This window comes from Mirounga angustirostris, unplaced genomic scaffold (assembly GCF_029215605.1).
Source record: "Mirounga angustirostris isolate CCGP_5_RB_7025 unplaced genomic scaffold, mMirAng1.0.hap1 SCAF_7, whole genome shotgun sequence".
Classification (NCBI taxonomy): Eukaryota; Metazoa; Chordata; class Mammalia; order Carnivora; family Phocidae; genus Mirounga; species Mirounga angustirostris.
The window spans coordinates 60,432,500-60,449,836 of record NW_026991715.1 but is presented as its reverse complement, the minus strand read 5'-3'; the positions used below and the strand labels follow the sequence as shown (position 1 = coordinate 60,449,836).

Genomic DNA, 17,337 nt, shown 5'->3' with positions numbered 1-17,337 from the left:
GAAGGGAAACGATCTGTTTCCCTGGGAAGGGAAGAGTCACATTTGGCCTGGCAGGTACCACATTAAGGGATAATGTGTCAATGCCTGGAAGCTGCCTGAAGTCTCTGTCAGTGCCTGGAAGCTCACATCATCTCTACCAGGGGCACTGCGCTTCCTGGCGCCTCTGACTCCCAGCATCACAGCTTACAGTGGAATAGTGATTGTCAAAGAGTGCCGACGCTGCCAGTGCTGACTCCAAGGCTTTGCTTGGTCCCCAGCTGCATTCAGCTCCCTCCCAGAACACTTGGAAGCCCAAGAGAATGCGGTGGAATGGAGTTCTGATTGCCAGTCTCATAGGTGAGCCCCACCCTCATAACATCTGCGTAGATGGGAAGAGAGTTGAACTAAGACAGCTCAAGACCCCCGTCCTGGAACAGCAGTTACTAACCCTGTTACACATTATTCCCACTGGACTTTACCTTTGTTTAGAATCTTTTGAGTTTTGTGCAGACATTTAAATTTTTTGTATGGTAAAATTTATGTTTTTTCTCTTATGGCTTTTCTTTTATGTGTTTATGTTTAAAACTTTGATCAACCTTGAACTCGTTCTAAGAGATCTAACTTTTTCTTTCCATATGATTGACCAAATGTCCATCATTATTAAACAACCCAGCTTTTCCTCACTGACCTGAAATGCCCCCTTTATCATACATTAACTTCTATTGATCCTTCTTTTTTTTTTTTAATGCACATATTCGGTGGCTTTAATCACTCCAGCTATGTTACATATAGTGATTTTTGGGCAAGGCTACATCCTCCTGACTACCTCTCTTTTTCTAATTTTCCCATAACCATTATGGTTTTTCTCCTGATATGAACCAAAGAGTTGCATGTCTATATCCCCTCCATCCTCATGATATTTTTCACTGGGATTATATTACATTTATTAATCAATTTAGAATAACTTAGCATCTTACAAGATTGTGTCTTTCTCTTTATAAGCACACGTAGATTTATTCGTCTTATTCTGTACCCTAGAGTAGCATCCTCAAATTCTCTTAAACAGCTCTTGTACATTTCTTGTTAATTTTTTCCATAGATACTTAATCATTTTGCTGAAAATGCAAAAGAGATCTTTACTTCCACTATACTTTCAGAATACTTGTAAAGTATATGTAGAAAACAATGACTTTAATATATAAAGATTTTTTTAAAGATTTATTCATTTACTTATTTCATCTATCAAGCTGTTGTGCGAGCATCCACTCCTGGAGTGTGAGGTTCAAGACCAGGTACTAAACTTAAGCAGAGACTTTGATGCTGGAGTGTGGCCAGAGGAGAGTCATCACGAGGATGAGGTGATTGGGAACCAAGTCACTTAATTCTATTACACTATATTCTGTACACTGCGTGCCTACTATATGTCAGACACTCTGCCTAAGTATCTGGTTATTTCACTTAATCCTCATAGTAATCCAATGAAGATGGTTCTATTGTTATCCTCATTTAAGAGATGAGAAAATTAAGATGGAAAAGTTAATTGTCCAGTTCATGGTGCTACTACGGCAAGGCACATCTTAAAAGTCTATGTCTTTGGTTGGGGGAAATGAGGAAGAGGAAGTATAGGGAAGCATGACATCTGCCTTTAAATTTTTGAAGAGCTATCATATGGAAGAAACTATACATTTTTTCTATGGGTGCCCAGAGACTAATATGTGGACAAATAGGCAAAAGTTGTTGATAAGTAGATTCCTGGTTAACGTATGCAATAACTTTCAAAGAATGAAATATGTCTTAGAAAAGAATATGTGATCTTGCAAGGTAGTGAGTTGCTACTGGAAAGGTCCAAACAGAGGCTGGATGGCCCTGGTTGAGGATGCTGGCAAAGATACTCAGGCTTAGTGATTTGTATTAGTCATCCTCAAGGACCCCCAAGGCCTTGGGATGATGGTAAATGATTTACCCTTTAATTTCCAGCATGGTGGGATTACGTATTATGGGTAAGTGGTAACATTTAATGAGTTCCAGGTTATCTACTTCACAGAAACAGGATTGAAGGGCTGATTCATATTAAGCAAAGCTAATAAAAATCCATGAAACTCCACAACAAAAAAATTTGGACTGAGTCTGATAAAAGCAGCAGCTGTGTATATGAGAGAGGTTGTGCAGTGTAGTGGTTGTGAACATGGATTCTGGAGCCAGACCATGTGGGTTCAAATTCCAGTTCTACCATTTACTAACTGTGGACCTCAGGCAAGTTAATTTAGCCTTAGGTTCCTCACATTTAAACTACTGTGTTAAAAACACTCTCATATTTTAATCCCTGTAAGGGACAATTGAGTGTGAATAGATAGATGGATGGATGAATGGATGGATGGATGGATGAAAGGATAGAGTGTGAGAACAGGAGAGAAGCAATAGCCTGGAACATAATAAGTAATAAATGTTTGCTGTTATCTTCCAAAGAATATCCATGATATTTTAAATATTCAAACACTGTAACAGGTAAATCATCTTTAATTTTACAAATTGTCACAAATCGATACATTGTTTTGGAAAAAACAGAGTGATATTGGCACATGGCAAATAGCACAAAGCTAAGTAAAGAAAATATTAGACCATGGTAGATTAGAACTCTGACTTTTAAAAAGGTCTTCTAAAACTGTTCATCTATTTTTACTTATTTTAACAATCAAAAATAAGTATTTCATTGAGCATCTAGAGCATCTATTATTAGGCCCAGCACAGTGCTAAATACTTTAAGGAAAAATATAAGAACATCACATTGTCCTTGTCCTTAAGTAGTTTATAATCTAGTTATTTGTGATTATAAAGACACAGTTTTTTTAATTTATGTTTTTTATTGGGGGAGGAGGGGCAGAGGGAGAGAGAGAGAGAGAATGCCAAGCAGGCTCCATACCAAGTGCAGATGCAGGGCTCAATGCTGGGCTGGACTCAGGCCTCGATCTCACAAGCCTGAGATCATGACCTGAGTGGGAATCAAGAGTCGGATGTTTAGCTGACTGAGCCACCCAGGTGCCCTTCATAAAGACACATTTTAAAAATTCTAGGACCTAACACCTTTAAGTAAACTCATCTTTGAAAGTAATCACTTTGGAAGGTTATACACTTACTTCAATAACCCTGCCATTACTCAAAGCATTTTTTGCATCTATTCCTTTGGGATTGCCCTTGGAGTCATTATACAAGTCATGTAAGAAAAGCAGACTCCTTGCTCCTCCATCTTCCTCAAGCACCTAGCTTAGTTGCCTGAGTTAATCAATAGATTTGGTGTTCAGTGACTTCTGGTTATTTTAAAATCTCAAATTCACCCTAAAAGACAAGTTTTGCTCTTCTTGATGACCTTCCAAAGAATGTAGCACATCATTACTGGACAGTAAGTAACTGGGGGACCAGGGTCTTTCTCATCGTCTTTGCATCCCCTGCAGCACCCAGCTGGGTGCTCATCCACAGCGGGAGTGCAAGATGCATATGTTGCCCTGAACTGAAGGGCCAGGAGCACATTAGCTGTTCAGCTGGAGCTAGCAGGGTGGGTGGAGGGTAAAGGCGAGGAAGAGTTCCAGATTTCTTTCTGTTCTGTCATTTCAGTGTTTTCTTTCACCGCTCCTTAGGCGTCTGGCTGTGACAGTGAAGGACAGAAAGGTCTGCCTGAAGCTGGCAGCAGATTTTCCCAATACTCCCTTCTAGCTCTGTGTTTGAAAAAATTATTAATTAAAAAATGTATACCTGTTTTATAAGTCCAATATGCTTTATACATATTTGTGTGTGTATTTGCCAAATACACACAGGTGTGGTGCATGATCAAGCTAAAGTAGAACTTCAGTTTCAACATACAGACTGAAAAACTATGTCCATTAATGCCTTTCTCACATTTCTATCAAAAGCAATCACTGGGGGCTCCTGGGTGGCTCAGTCGGTTAAGCGTCTGCCTTTGGCTCAGGTCATGATCCCAGGGTCCTGGGATCCAGCCCCACACGGGACTCCTTGCTCTGCAGGAGTCTGCTGCTCTCTCTCCCTCTGCCTGCCGCTCCCTCTGCTTGTGGTCTCTCTCTCTCTCTCCCCCTCCCCGTCCCCTCTCTCTGTGTCAAATAAATAAATAAAATCTTAAAAAAATAAAAGCAATCATTGGGTTTCATACCACGTTTCAGAAAAAGACGTGTTTGAAATCTGGAGGTATTTAGAATCACCAGGAAGGACAACAAGACCCCCCAAATAGGGGATATCTGGAGTGACCTGCTGAAAAAGCCAGGATCTGAAAGGGAAGTAGCAGACAGAGAAGAATGCGATGCCTGTGGCATGAGAAGTACAGACCAAAAGTTCCCAGAGGAAGCCAGTAAGGAACCATGGCAGCACTTGTGAAGATCTGCCCGGCCCAGAACTGCGGTCTTCCTGTTAGGCTGCCAGCCAAGTACAAACAGTTGGCTCCCCTTGCCATCCTCTCTTCTCTCCCTTTGAATCTGAAGAGGTCAGAAGTCCTGGTTAGCAAAATAGGAAGGGAGGGCTGGAAGCATAAGACAGAGAAAGAGAAGGATTAGCCTGGCCTTCCCTCGTTGCCTGCCTATTTAAGGCAACTGCTGGAAAACCAGAGAAAATATAAGTTTCATGTGTTCCAGATTTTGATTTTACATGGAACTTAACACTTTTTTTTTTTTTTTTTTTTTAAATCAGGCTCCATGCCCAGTGTTGGAGCCCAATGCAGGGCTTGAACTCCAAACCCTGAGATCAAGACCTGAGCTGAGATCAAGAATCGGACACTTAACTGACTGAGCCACACAGGTGTCTCTGGAACTGAACACTTTTAATTCCTGAGTTAAGACTGTGTTTGCTAAATAAAGTGGTCATGGAGCTTTCTATTCCCTAAGACGACCCAGCGAAGTCCTGGGGCATGTCAGTATTTTCAAATAGGGAGAGAGGATAGACTTCATCCAATGAGCAGGTTTAAAGAGACAGAGGGAGACAAAAATAAAGTTGCATTCTGATTATTATATTTCATGAATCCTGTTTGTTTAAAATGACAATTATAATAATATTACAAATGTTATTTACTAACTTTACATTTTTATAATAAATCTACAAAGCTTGAAAGACTTAATTATAATTACAGAGCAGAACACAATGGTTCTAAACCTTGATCATGTAAAAGTAATGGTATAACTTAAAGAAGTCAAGAGGTAGATGAGGGAGGAAGAGTAGAGAGGAGCAGAAAGTTAATTCTTATTTTACAGAGTGGAAGTAAAAGATACTGCTTTACATCAATGGATAAAGAAATAGGCAGTTAAATAGAAAATTCCAACTTACAAAGATAACCAACAGAAGAAATAAAAATGTAATAAATCAAAATTGGGAAAAGTAGAACAGGGAGAAAAGGGGAATGTTATGTGATTTAAACGCCTCAGCCTTTGTAAAGGGTTAGCAGTCATTACAGCTTAAAATTGATAAAACCAGACATTAGGTATAAGACTTCAAAACACAAGCAGCAAACAGGTCATTACCTCTGGGTAATGCCCCTGAGGAGAGGAGCAGCTTTTGGTTTTAATCTTACATACTCTATACTTTTTGAATTTTTATTGCATGCATAGTGTTTCTAACAATAAATAAAATGAGATTAGAGAAAAATAGTAATGTTAATTAAACAGTTCCTACCTGGCTCGAATCCACGGTTTGGTGTGCATATTAAGGCTACTTCCCCAACTACCATGTTTGTCTGAAGCCGGGGGCAAAAAGCCCCTTTCGGGGGCCAGCTCCTCTGCAATTGCCCTGATGTGGTAGGCCTCAAATCCACAGCACCCGCCAATGTACCTGATCCCCAGATTGTAGGCCTCTCTGGCATATTTCTGAATATCCCATCTGGTTGCAACTCTGGGCTCCAGTCCTGCAACGCAATAATCACAGCATTTCTGTTACCGTCCCTACATTCAAATCATAGGTGCTCCGATGGAGCACTTTTTAAAATTCAAACATGATGAACTTTAGATTATACTCATTTTTTCATTAACATTGACTGGTTTTGTCTTACGCAGTCTCCTTTTCTAAGACCGCACCGTAGCTGTTCATTACAGCCGTTTCCATGTTGTCAGCATAAGAAAACGCGAAGCCTGCTCCTACACCCTGAGCTTACCAAAGGGATATTCTGGGAGATCCACAAACCCGCCTTTGCCACAGTCAGGGGTGTGGAAGCCCAGGGACTGCACCATCAGGTGCGCCTTCAACCCCGCGGCCTGTAGGCCCTCCTTCATGAGCCTCATTGTCTTCAAGCTGGTGCTGGGCCCAAAGCGGCAGTTCACACCCACGATTGCAGCCCCTGGGCAAAGAAATAAAGAACTTTTACATTTTGCTTATTTTATTTTTTAATAGTTGGAAATTGCCTTAGAGATTAGTTATCCTTCTCCACCTCCCAAGTTTTACCACGAGGAAAACCAATGCCAGTTAATTCTTCTATTGCTGAACTGCTCTCACAAGATTAAGCAATCTTTGTTAAATTTCATAAACAATAGCCGAACTGCTGATCACATTATGGGTCCCAATTACCTGCCTTCACCAGCTTAACAGCACATTCTCCAGGTGTCACACCACACATGTCTCCATCCGGGCCTATGCACATGGTAGCTGCCAGAGGTTTCCCCGATTCTTTTAAGACTTCCACAGCCCATATGGCTTCTTCGGCATGCTCAAAATACTAAGAGAGATTTCATTTTTTTCTATTGGTCCAAATGTAAAGCAGATTTTGAAAGGTGGAATGCAAATGTTACAGAACAGTTATAAAAATGACCAAGTATATGTGGTAAAACTTGCTGAGGAACAGGTCTTTAGCAAACTAAAGAATACTTTTTTGAGTAAACATTTTAATTCCTTTAACAATAATATATAGATTTTCATTCAGAAATCATCGATTCAGCAGGATGATGACTGTTCGATCCCAGGACTCTGGGATCGTGACCTGAGCTGAAGGCAGACGCTTAACCTACTGAGCCACCTAGGTGCCCCAGGAATGAAAGTTTTACTAATAAATTTTATTTTTTTTAAAGACTTATTTATTTGAGGGCGCCTGGGTGGCTCAGTTGGTTGAGCGACTGCCTTCGGCTCGGGTCATGATCCTGGAGTCCCGGGATCGAGTCCCGCATCGGGCTCCCTGCTCAGCAGGGAGTCTGCTTCTCCCTCTGACCCTCCTCCCTCTCATGCTCTCTGTCTCTCATTCTCTCTCTCTCTCTCAAATAAATAAATAAAATCTTTAAAAAAAAAGAAGATTTATTTATTTGAGAGAGAGAGCACACGTGAGTAGGGGGAGGGATAAAGGGCAAGAGAGAGAGAGAATCCCAAGCACACTCTCCACTGAGAGTGTAACCCGATGTGGGGCTGGATCTCACGACTCTGAGATCACAACCCGAGTGGAAACTGAATTGGACACTTAACCGACTGAGCCACCCAGGCGCCCCTTACTAATAAATTTTAGGCTCATCTTTTATGGAGCTGGGGTAATCTCTGAAAAATAATGAATAGTTTATTATACTTTCTACTTCAAAGTGATTTTTTTTTAAAGATTTTATTTATTTATTTGAGAGAGAGAATGAGATAGAGCATGAGAGGGGGGAGGGTCAGAGGGAGAAGCAGGCTCCCTGCCGAGCAGGGAGCCCGATGTGGGACTCGATCACAGGACTCCAGGATCATGATCTGAGCCGAAGGCAGTCGCTTAACCAACTGAGCCACCCAGGAGCCCTCAAAGTGATTTTATATTCACTTCTCGTTAGATGTTCAGAAGTGCTCCATGAAGTAGGAGAAATATGATGGTTTCCCCCAATGAGACCGCTGCGACACAGAGCTGGGGTGGGGAAGAGCTACTCAGTTTCTTTCATTTGCAGCAATCTTCCCAGCAACCCCCTTAAGGGCCACAATTGAAAAGCTGACCTTAAGTAAATGAAGAAAAGCCAGCAAAAATCTCCCTGTGTTCTTCCTTCTTGACTTAGATTCTGCAGAAGCAGTGTGTGAAGAATGGCAGAGCGTCCACAGAGAGGTTCTTATAAAACAAACTTGTGTTCCATCTGTCTGGAGAGCCTATCGGGTAGAGTCTGTGCCCATCTCTGCAGATGATTGTTGCTAAGTGCGTCTGCCAGGCTTGGGTGGCCCTGAACCTTGGGAAGGTTGATGAAGCAAGCTTTTCAATAGATTCAGAGAGTGATAAGGGAAACAGCAGCGGGGAGGCTATTGTCCTCGTTGGGTGTAGAGACTTGGGCTGAGAGCTTGACTCCAGGTGGTAGCAAAGGTGGGAAATGGGGAATGAGGGCTTTTAAATTTTTGGAAGTGGAAGGAAGAGAATGTTCTGGGCCTTCGTGTCCAATCAACGACCAATTCTTACTCTTTCTTCAAAATATCACTCACCTTTTATAGCTTGAGTGAAAGCAGGGGGTTGGGAGTGAGCAGAGCATGGACAGCAGAGGGCAAGGAAACTTCTTGTTACTGAGTATTATTAGCGGGGCCTGCATGAGCCTGAGCTTTGCTCACTCACAGCCTCCAGCTCCCACACAGCTCCTTCCAGCCCTGCCCCTCCCACAGGAGAGGTTGCTCCCTGAAGCACCGTCCCCTTCTCACCCAGCATTGTAGGGTCCCCTGTGAGTCGGCTGCTACAACCACCCAAAGACAACCAAGGCTAGGGTCGGGCCACTCCTGGCTCTGCCCTTTGGCTTCACTAAAACCCAGCATGCAAGTGAGAGCATTGTTGCCTTGACGGCAGTGAGGGTACATAAACCTCTGACCCTGTACCCTGAGGAAATCAGGGCACAAAGCAATCCCAAATACCCTCGTGAAAGCTGAAGATTATGTAGTGGGATTTGTCCGAAGAGAATGACTCCCTCCCCTAAAATACTAGGCTTACCTCTGCGATCAAGAAGTCCACATTTTTCTTTGTAAAAACCTCTAGCTGGAGTTGAAAGAGTTTTTTAACTGTGGCTTCATCCTTGTGGTGTTTGTACACTGATGTCTGGCAGATCCCCCCAGCTACCAGAGCATCACCCTTGCCAGCCACTTCCCTGGCAAGGTCACAGGCAGCAGCGTTCACAGCTTTCCACTGAGGTCAGAGAGCAAGAGTTCAGACGGTGAGCCCGGCATTTTCCCGGTAAAATATAACAGATAACAAGGGCAATGATCAAGTAAGATGAGTCCCAGTCATGGTTTAAACTGCAGTTTGAGGGGGGCTGGGGATAACTGGGTGATGGACATGAAGGAGAACACGTGATGGGATGGGCACTGGGTGTCATATGCAACTGATGGATCACTGACCTCTACCTCTGAAACTAATAATATACTCTATGTTAATTCATTGAATTGAAATAAAATAAAATTAAAAAAAAAAACCCTGCAATTTGAGAAGACCAGCAGCATTGGGGACTTCTCCTTTGCTACCAGTGAGCTTGTATTTCCATTATTGTACTCACCACACGGCATTTTAGTAAATGTTTGTGTTTGCCTCTCTCACTGGACTGTGAACCACTTCAGAACAGGCTCTGTGGCTCTCTTTCACCTCTGTTTTGAGCATAGAGATTGGACTCTAACACGTACTCAATAAATGTTGGTTGGTTGACTGAATAAATGGGCATGAACATCGACAAGTATGAACACTTTACATGTACACAATATTGCACAGTACTTCCACATTCTTCCCCTTCGCTACTTTTCTCAACAACCCTACGCATTTAAGCATAAATGATCTCCATTTTGCACAAAGAAAACCAGTGCTCCGCGCAGCCAAGTGTCTTGCACAAAGTCACACACCCAGCAGGTGGCAAAGTTGGCATCAAACCCAATTCTTCTCATTCCCAGGCCAGTGATGTGTTCCCAAGGACCACCCTATCTCCAGATGGACAAGTTAGAAGAGAAGATGGTGAGATAAGGTGAAAAGGGCATCTAAAAAGTGTTCTTTCTCTATAAAAAAATAGCACAGGATGACCATGTCCTTCCAATGGCCTATTCCTTCCCAGTCCTCTCTTCCCCTCTACCCCAGCTCAGGAGGCAGAAACAAGCTCATTTATGTAGTATATATTTGTTTACATAATAATTAATTCCTTAATACACATTTTATGTGGAGTTTGTAACAAAGTATAGTAACATATCAGGTCAATTCCATACCTTCCCTTCAAGAGGTTATTTTTATTATAGATGATCCCTGACACTCCCCCTGCCCTCCCTCCACCCCCACCCCCACCAAAATGACAGTTTACCTTGCTTTCCATATTGTCCTCACTGGCAGCAAAGGTGAAAGTCTGCATGACATTTGATCCTGCTCTCAAGAATTCTATGTGAAGTTGACGAACTACAAAGTAGTTTTTTAAATAAAAATTAAAAAGATAAAAATCATAGGAGCTATCATTTGCAGCAAAAGCAGCTTACCCACTCACAATCTCTTTCAATCAGACACAATTTCAAACCTAGTTCTCATAAAAAATTGCAGATTAAGGTCAGTAGAGTTCCAGGACAGGACATGGCAGAGTCAATACTAAATTGGGACTGTTTCGAGTGTCCCCATATTGTCCTGTCCATGGCCTCAATGGTCTGGTGCAGTCATAGGCACATGCTAAGGTCTCGCTGACCACTTGCCCCTTGGTCTTTTGGTCTAGAGAAGGTTTATTCATTTGCCTGTGTTGTGGAGGATGTGGCTGGTCTACTTACAGTCAGGAAATCCTTACATGAGGAAATTCTCACAGTGGACAAAGTGTGTGTGGGTGGTGCCCCCACCAAACAGATTCAACAGCAGGCAGCTGGGGGGACGCAGTCAGGGAGCATCCGTGGGCCTATCAGGACATCCTTCCCTCCTCTCTCTTCATCTCTCCCCAACCCCAATCCTCATCCTTGCTATTTCAACACTTTCTTTCTGGTTTAGCAAAAAGATCTTCTAAAATTAAAGACAAGAACAAGTTCTCTGTGGGCCAGATGAAAACTTGGTGCTAAGCACCAGAGAAACAAAACTTGGTCCTTCCATATAAGTCTGAGTGTCTGATGAAGCAATAAAATTGGCCAGTGTGTATGATGTGTTGGGATTTTCATGTGGGTTAACTCACGAGTCCTCACAACTAGCCCATGTCATACCCTCCTGTGACATGGGTCGAGAACCTGAGCCTGGGGCGCCTGGGTGGCTCCATCGGTCGAGCAACCGACTCTTGGTTTTGGCTCAGGTCATGATCTCAAGGTTGTGAGATGGAGTCCCGCGTTGGGCTCCACACTCAGCGCAGAGTCTGCTTGTCCTTCTCTCTCTCCTCCTCCCCCCACTCACACTCATGCTCAAAAATAAATAAATCTTAAAAAAAAAAAAAAGAAACTGATCCTTGGGAAAGTCAAATGACTTGTGCAAAGTCACACAGCTGGTGGGTGGAAGAATCAAGACAGGGTCCCAGGTTTCTCAGATACCTGGTGCATATATGAATACAATCAGAGCAAATCCAAAGTTCCATTCCCAGCTTGTATCCTTTCATTCTTTCGCTTTCTTTTCTTTCTTTCTTTTTTTTTTTTTTTTTTAAAGATTTTGTTTCTTTATTTGACAGAGAGAGATAGCAAGAACAGGAACACAAGCAGGGGGAGTGGGAGAAGGAGAAGCAGGCTTCCCTCGGAGCAGGAAGCCCGATGCAGGGCTCGATCCCAGGACTCCGGGATCACGACCTGAGCCGAAGGCAGATGCTTAACAACTGAGCCACCCAGGCGCCCCTATTTTCCACTTTAATTTAGGAGACTACTCTCAAAAAAGTGTAAAAATAGAATTAAAGGTCCAGTTTGATGTTACTTGCCAATCCCATCACAGTTTTTACCTCCAACTTTTATTGTTTTTTTTTTTTCTAGTGCAGGGGATGAGGTGAAACTGTGTTGATTTCTTCACACCCCTTGTGCCCAACAAAACCCAAATGTCTACCATGTATGCTGTGTTAATCTGGCGGTTATCATTAATCCTCTTTACCAAATACGCTGTTATAGTATAATATGCAAATTAGCCAGAAGGATTAAAGTGAAGCAGTAACAGTTTTACTATGTTAAGGAAACTCTTGAATATCCACAGGGTGAATATTCATGGAACAGATATTAAGATGTGTGTTTTAGCACTCCCTGTACCTGAAGATGCAAGTGTGTGTGTGTGGAGTGGGGGCAGTTGGGGAGGGAGAGGCCATTTTCTTCTACATGCTTCAGCCTATGTACTGTCACTGTTTCTACATCTTGGCGGCTCTGGCAAGTGAAACAGTCCTTGCACAATACTCAGAATTATTTATTTATCTTCTGTCAGTCAGATTTGAGCAAACTGTCATCCTCTAAACTAAACAGTCTCGGGGGATGCTGCCACTGACCTGCATCGGGATGGTCTACCACTGCTTCCGGAGTCCAGAGCCCAGCCTTCACGTAGCCCCTCTTCTCCAGAGTTATGAGAAAGCTGCCATCTCCAACCACAACCTCTCCACTATCCAGACGTTCCAAAATACCCTGAAGGAGAGAAAGAAAACTCACCTAGGTTACATACCTCTTTTTCTTTTTTTTTTTTAAAGATTTTATTTATTTATTCATGAGAGACAGAGAGAGAGAGGCAGAGGGAGAAGCAGGCTCCCAAGGAGCAGAGAGCCCGATGCGGGACTCGATCCCAGGACCCTGGGATCGTGACCTGAGCCGAAGGCAGACGCTTAACCATCTGAGCCACCCAGGCGCCCTTTCTTTTTTTTCTAAAAGCAGTTTCCAATTTTAGGAAAGGTGGTATTATGTTCTTATAGCTCCAGTTCTGTTAAAATCCTCAAAGTCTAATAATATTTCAGAAAGATTGAGTATATTCTACTTCTTGGACACTCCAGGTATTCATTTTGTGCAAAGTGCTGTGAATATTTTTTCTCAAATAACATTTAATCTGAGTCAAATTATAGTGAAAGTGCTGATGCCATGATAGTTGTTAATGTATTTCATTTCGGGAGACAATGTCCCCAAGTTAAAACAAATCCTTGGGCTCCCTTGCTCCTGGGGGTGGCCATATGACACGGTGCTGGCCAATGAGACATAGGTGGAAGTCAGTTAAAGATTTCCGGAAAAGTTCTGCTTTCCTGATATAGATGGGCACTCCCTTCCATCTGGGCATTTTTTTTCTCCTTCCTCTCTGGAATGTCACCATAAGTCCTGGAGGTATAGCAATCAGGACTGAAAGCTGACTAACAGCTGGTGTAACTAGCAGCGGGGTGTGTGTGTGTGTGTGTGTGTGTGTGTGTGTGCGTGTGTTTTAATAACAACTTTGAGTAGTTGTAGCAGCCATGGATTGCAAGACTTCATGTTAAGTGAAAAAAAAAATAGCCTCTTTTTTGTGTAAACCACTATACACAATCCTAAAGGACACACAGTTTCATAATGATGCCCTAGATTTTCCAGATGTTCACGTTCACATATTCACATGCATGTTTTCATTTGGTACTCCGGACAACTCTGTAAGCTAGGCAGGGTGGACGGTTTTTATTCCCATCTTATAAATGAGGAAACGGACGTTCAGAGAGGCTAAGTGACTTGTCCAACATCACAGAGCTAAGTAAGTAAACAAGCAGACTTCAGATCTTCTAAATTCCTAAACTAGTCTCTTTCTAGTCCCACTTCTCTATTCAGCCCAGCCATACTTGAATAAAAGGTTGTATCCAGAGCAGTTCTCCAAGGACTTACGGTTTCCATTGTCTAAAACATGCCTACCCCTGCATACCTGCTTGGGTCACCCTCTCACTTCCTTCAGGACTTTGGTCAAGGGTCATCTTTTCACGGAGAGCTTTGCTGACCGTCCTATAAAGAAACTGCGGGCGCCTGGGTGGCTCAGTTGGTTAAGCGACTGCCTTCGGCTCAGGTCATGATCCCAGGGTCCTGGGATCGAGTCCCACATCAGGCTCCCTCTCAGCGGGGAGCCTGCTTCTCTCTCTGCCTCTGCCTGCCACTCCCCCTGCTTGTGCTCTTTCTCTCTGTTAAATAAAGAAAATCTTAAAAAAAAAAAGAAGAAACTGGAAACACTCCCATGGCAATCCCCATTCCTCTTTTATAGATGGCCTTAGTTAAAGACATAACCTTTTATTGAAAATCAAGGCCAGTTCATTTCAGCGCTGTCCACAGCTGGACACAGAGCAATGCATGAGTGGGGGAGAAAAGCATCTAGTTGCTCCTTCTAACCAGTCTGCAGTCCAGGAAGGTACATTAGAAGGGCTTGTACTGGAGGGCACCGTATCTACAACGTCTCTGGTATTTGGAAGTGGAATGGAGACCAGCTGTGTTAGCTGGGTTAGCCATAGACACTGTTTTGACCAAGAGGGCTCCCGACTCTTGTTATTTTTCCGTACTTTATATCTAAAAATGAATTTTAGCTGAATGTAGAAGAAATGTTAATATATATTATGATTCTCACCTTTTCCTCTATTCCCTCCATACAATGCAATTTGCCCTTTTAATTTTGTACTTTTGAAACATAAAAAGGACTTCAACTTTAAACTCTCACGAGACCTTTCCACCTGCCAGGTACAGTTCTAGGCAAGAGGGATAAACATTGGAATAAGACGAGGTCCCTGCCCTCAAGAAACCCAAAGTCTGGCCACCTTGGAGAAGGCCGGTGGGTCAACAAGTCATCACAACACATGTGATAAATAAATGCTGCAGAGGACTATAGAAGAGAGAATCAGAGGTATAGTCATTTGCATAAAATGTTGTCTTGAAAATCTAGCACTTCAATTAACTCAACCATGTTAAGAATCAGATTTAGTTTTAGAGGGGAAAAACACTGGCATACAGTCGGGGTGTTATAGGATAGTATCTCACCTCCTACATCCAATCTGTCCCAGGGTTATGACAAGTGTATCTTTTAACACTTCTCAGGAATGTCCCCCACCCTTCCTCACTGCCCCTGGATTGTTGAAATGGCCTCCAGTTCGCCCAGCCCACCCCGGCATATCTTCCATTGCCGCAGAGTGAAGTCTTGCCTGACCCACTCTTGTTTGGGATTACATCCTCCTTTGTATTCTGCCTAAGGCCAAACACCGTCCATTCCTGCATCTGTCACTTGTACTGAGCTATCTGGTTACCTGCTTGTCTCCTCTGTTTGGCTTTACAATGCTTGAGGCTCAGGTGACAAATGACTCTTTAGCTAGTAGCTAGGGTTTTAAGAAAATTATAGGGCTTATTTTGATTGTATCTTCATGATAGCAAGTAAAGTTAAGACATTTTGATCTGTTACCTAGATGTTTGTCCAAAATTTTAAATTTTGCCAATTTTCCCAAACAGACCTTAGCAAAATAACTCCATCATCAGGATTTGAATTCAGAGCATTTATCAGCCCCTCCTTCACTGCTTTACTTACCACCTCAATTAATTACTACCCCAGGATGATCTAAAGACAGCTCTAGGATGAGAGAGAACTGGAAAATACAGATCACTGTAAATTAATTTGCAGTACATTTATATTTTCATTCCATTCTCCCTTTCAGTGTGGCAGTGAATCTGCCTTGGAGCTGGTAGTGAGCTCCGAGAGTCATTTATGCTCCTTTTTGCAGATCTCAGTATCTAGACTTCTGGATTTAAGGTCTGGCTTCCGGGCGCCTCTACTCATACACAGAGGCGCAGACCAACTTCACCCTCTGGCCGGAGTCTGCCAGACATCCATTCTGCCTGAAGCTGCCGCCAGGACTGCCCTTGTGGATTTATGAGGCTACTGGAGTTATCCCCTGCGGCAATTCAATGAATTCTTAAGATGTACCTGTTAGCTGGCAGGAGAGGTGAGATTAGCTGTTTCCCACTAACATTTTAACTCTCAGGTACACATTAGCATGGGTTATCATATGATAATCTTGGTGTTGCAAGAGCAGAGGCTGCTGGGAAGAAACTGGACAGGGACAGCCTATTTTAAAAACCTTTTTAAAAATGAGCTAACGGTGAACACAGTATTACAGAAAGTTTAGAGGAAGAAATCAGCACAGTGGCTTTATGTTTTTATTAAGCTCATTTTCTTCAATGCCCATATTTTACTCTTATAATCAGAAAGACATATCCAAAGATTTTTTTGTTGTTAAATCCATATTGTACATCTTATGTAATTATTACTGTTATTATTTCCTTCCTTACACTGCATATATAAATATTTTTACATAGCTGAGATCTGTCCATGACATAGTATAACTCCTTTTATAAGGTAACATTGCCAAAGCAGTTTGCTTGTCCCATACTTAGCTTCTTAATCGGTGCCTAATAACTTATTAAGTGGGTGTACCTTTATTTAAGGAGCCCACCACCGTTGGGCATCTTGGTTGTTCCTAACTTTTTAGTATAAATAGATCAGTGGTGCACATTTCCATGTCTATATAGCATCTCCCTTCCCCACCCTCTCTGAATTTCGGGGCACAGGTGGGTTGCTTTGAGGGATCCTGGAGATGTCCTGCGACCAAGTTCATGCCTTTCCTAATTTTGTTTTGTCACCCCTTCTCCTCACAAGCACACACCCAGCAGAGAAACGGGGCGGGGGAGGGGGGTGACAAGGCTCACAGTTGGTGAGTAGATAGGGAACGAAGCTTAGAGAAGGAGCCAGGGAGACCTGTCTGACTGATGAGAGGAGGCTGAGCCGCTCCACCCCACCCTGCGCACCCCTCAGTCCTGCGCACTCCCCTATCCACCCCTTCTCCACAGCCTCGGGTCGGGGAGGGTCTGCACCCAGGGCTGGTTTCAGGCCAGCCCACCGCTTGCAGGGCCAGGCTGCCCCTCTTCCCCAAACCTGAGGGAACCGAGCTCTGGGGCCAGTTGAGCCGAAGACCTGACGGCGTCTGTGGGTTAACGGTAGAAATGTGAGCATGGCCCCGGAATCCGAAGCTAGACTTCAAATCCCCGCTTCACCGTGGCCTAGAATGGGTGACCTTGAGCTAGTTGCCTGACTCTCTGGGCCTCAGCTTCCTCACCTGAAAAGTGGGAATAATCATGAAAATGAGATAATTTGCGTAAAGCAGTCTGCGCAGCTCGGGGCACTGGGTCAGGGCTCCATAAATGTTACCCGAGATTGTTATCTAACCCTGTCGCCAAGGTGGTATTGTCATCCCGGGGCCCTGGCGGCCGCGGAAACCGAGGCGCAGAGCCGTCCGGGTGCCCGGCCGAGGCCGCAGAGCTCGGCCAACGGCTGAAGTGGGGTTTGAACTCCAGGCCCTGGGAGCCCCGCGGCCCGCGGGGCTAAATACCTCGCGGACGCGCGGAAACTCACCTTTTTGGCCCCGGGGCCTCCGACCTGTGCCATCGCGCCGCGACCGTGTGGGCGCCGGTCCGGGAGAGCGCGCCAGCCCTCGAGCCCGCCCCTCGCCCGGGGGAGGGTCCCCCGCTCCGCGGAGCCGCCTGCCCCGC

At 43.7% G+C, this 17,337-nt stretch overlaps 1 protein-coding gene across 3 annotated transcripts; it reads right to left on the bottom strand.

Annotated features, from left to right (window-relative positions):
* Window positions 1-2,458: 2,458 nt before the first annotated feature.
* Window positions 2,459-17,331, bottom strand: BHMT2 (betaine--homocysteine S-methyltransferase 2). Of its 3 annotated transcripts, none has more exons than XM_045897152.3 (8): window positions 17,201-17,331; window positions 12,315-12,447; window positions 10,209-10,300; window positions 8,867-9,058; window positions 6,529-6,676; window positions 6,119-6,301; window positions 5,644-5,872; window positions 2,459-4,501 (listed from the first exon to the last, which is right to left on the bottom strand). In XM_045897152.3, exons 1-8 carry the CDS (start codon window positions 17,231-17,233, stop codon window positions 4,480-4,482), a joined length of 1,032 nt encoding a protein of 343 aa, XP_045753108.1. In that variant the 5' UTR covers window positions 17,234-17,331; the 3' UTR covers window positions 2,459-4,479. The 3 variants fall into 3 exon arrangements, with proteins under 3 accessions (XP_045753108.1, XP_045753095.1, XP_045753102.1); XM_045897139.3 differs by having other exon boundaries at window positions 2,459-4,457; XM_045897146.3 differs by having other exon boundaries at window positions 2,459-3,689.
* Between the last annotated feature and the right edge of the window lie 6 nt (window positions 17,332-17,337).

What these genes read in the sequence shown, in the direction of transcription:
- BHMT2 (XM_045897139.3), bottom strand. Translation starts at nt 17,233, where the DNA reads ATGGCACAGGTCGGAGGCCCCGGGGCCAAAAAG. An exon ending in TGTTAAGCTGGTGAAGGCAG is followed by an intron (nt 6,302 to 6,528) that starts GTAATTGGGACC and finishes TTCTTTGCCCAG; the next exon opens with GGGCTGCAATCGTGGGTGTG. An exon ending in AAACCGTGGATTCGAGCCAG is followed by an intron (nt 4,458 to 5,643) that starts GTAGGAACTGTT and finishes TGACCTCTTCAG; the next exon opens with ATTCAAAGGGAGAGAAGAGA.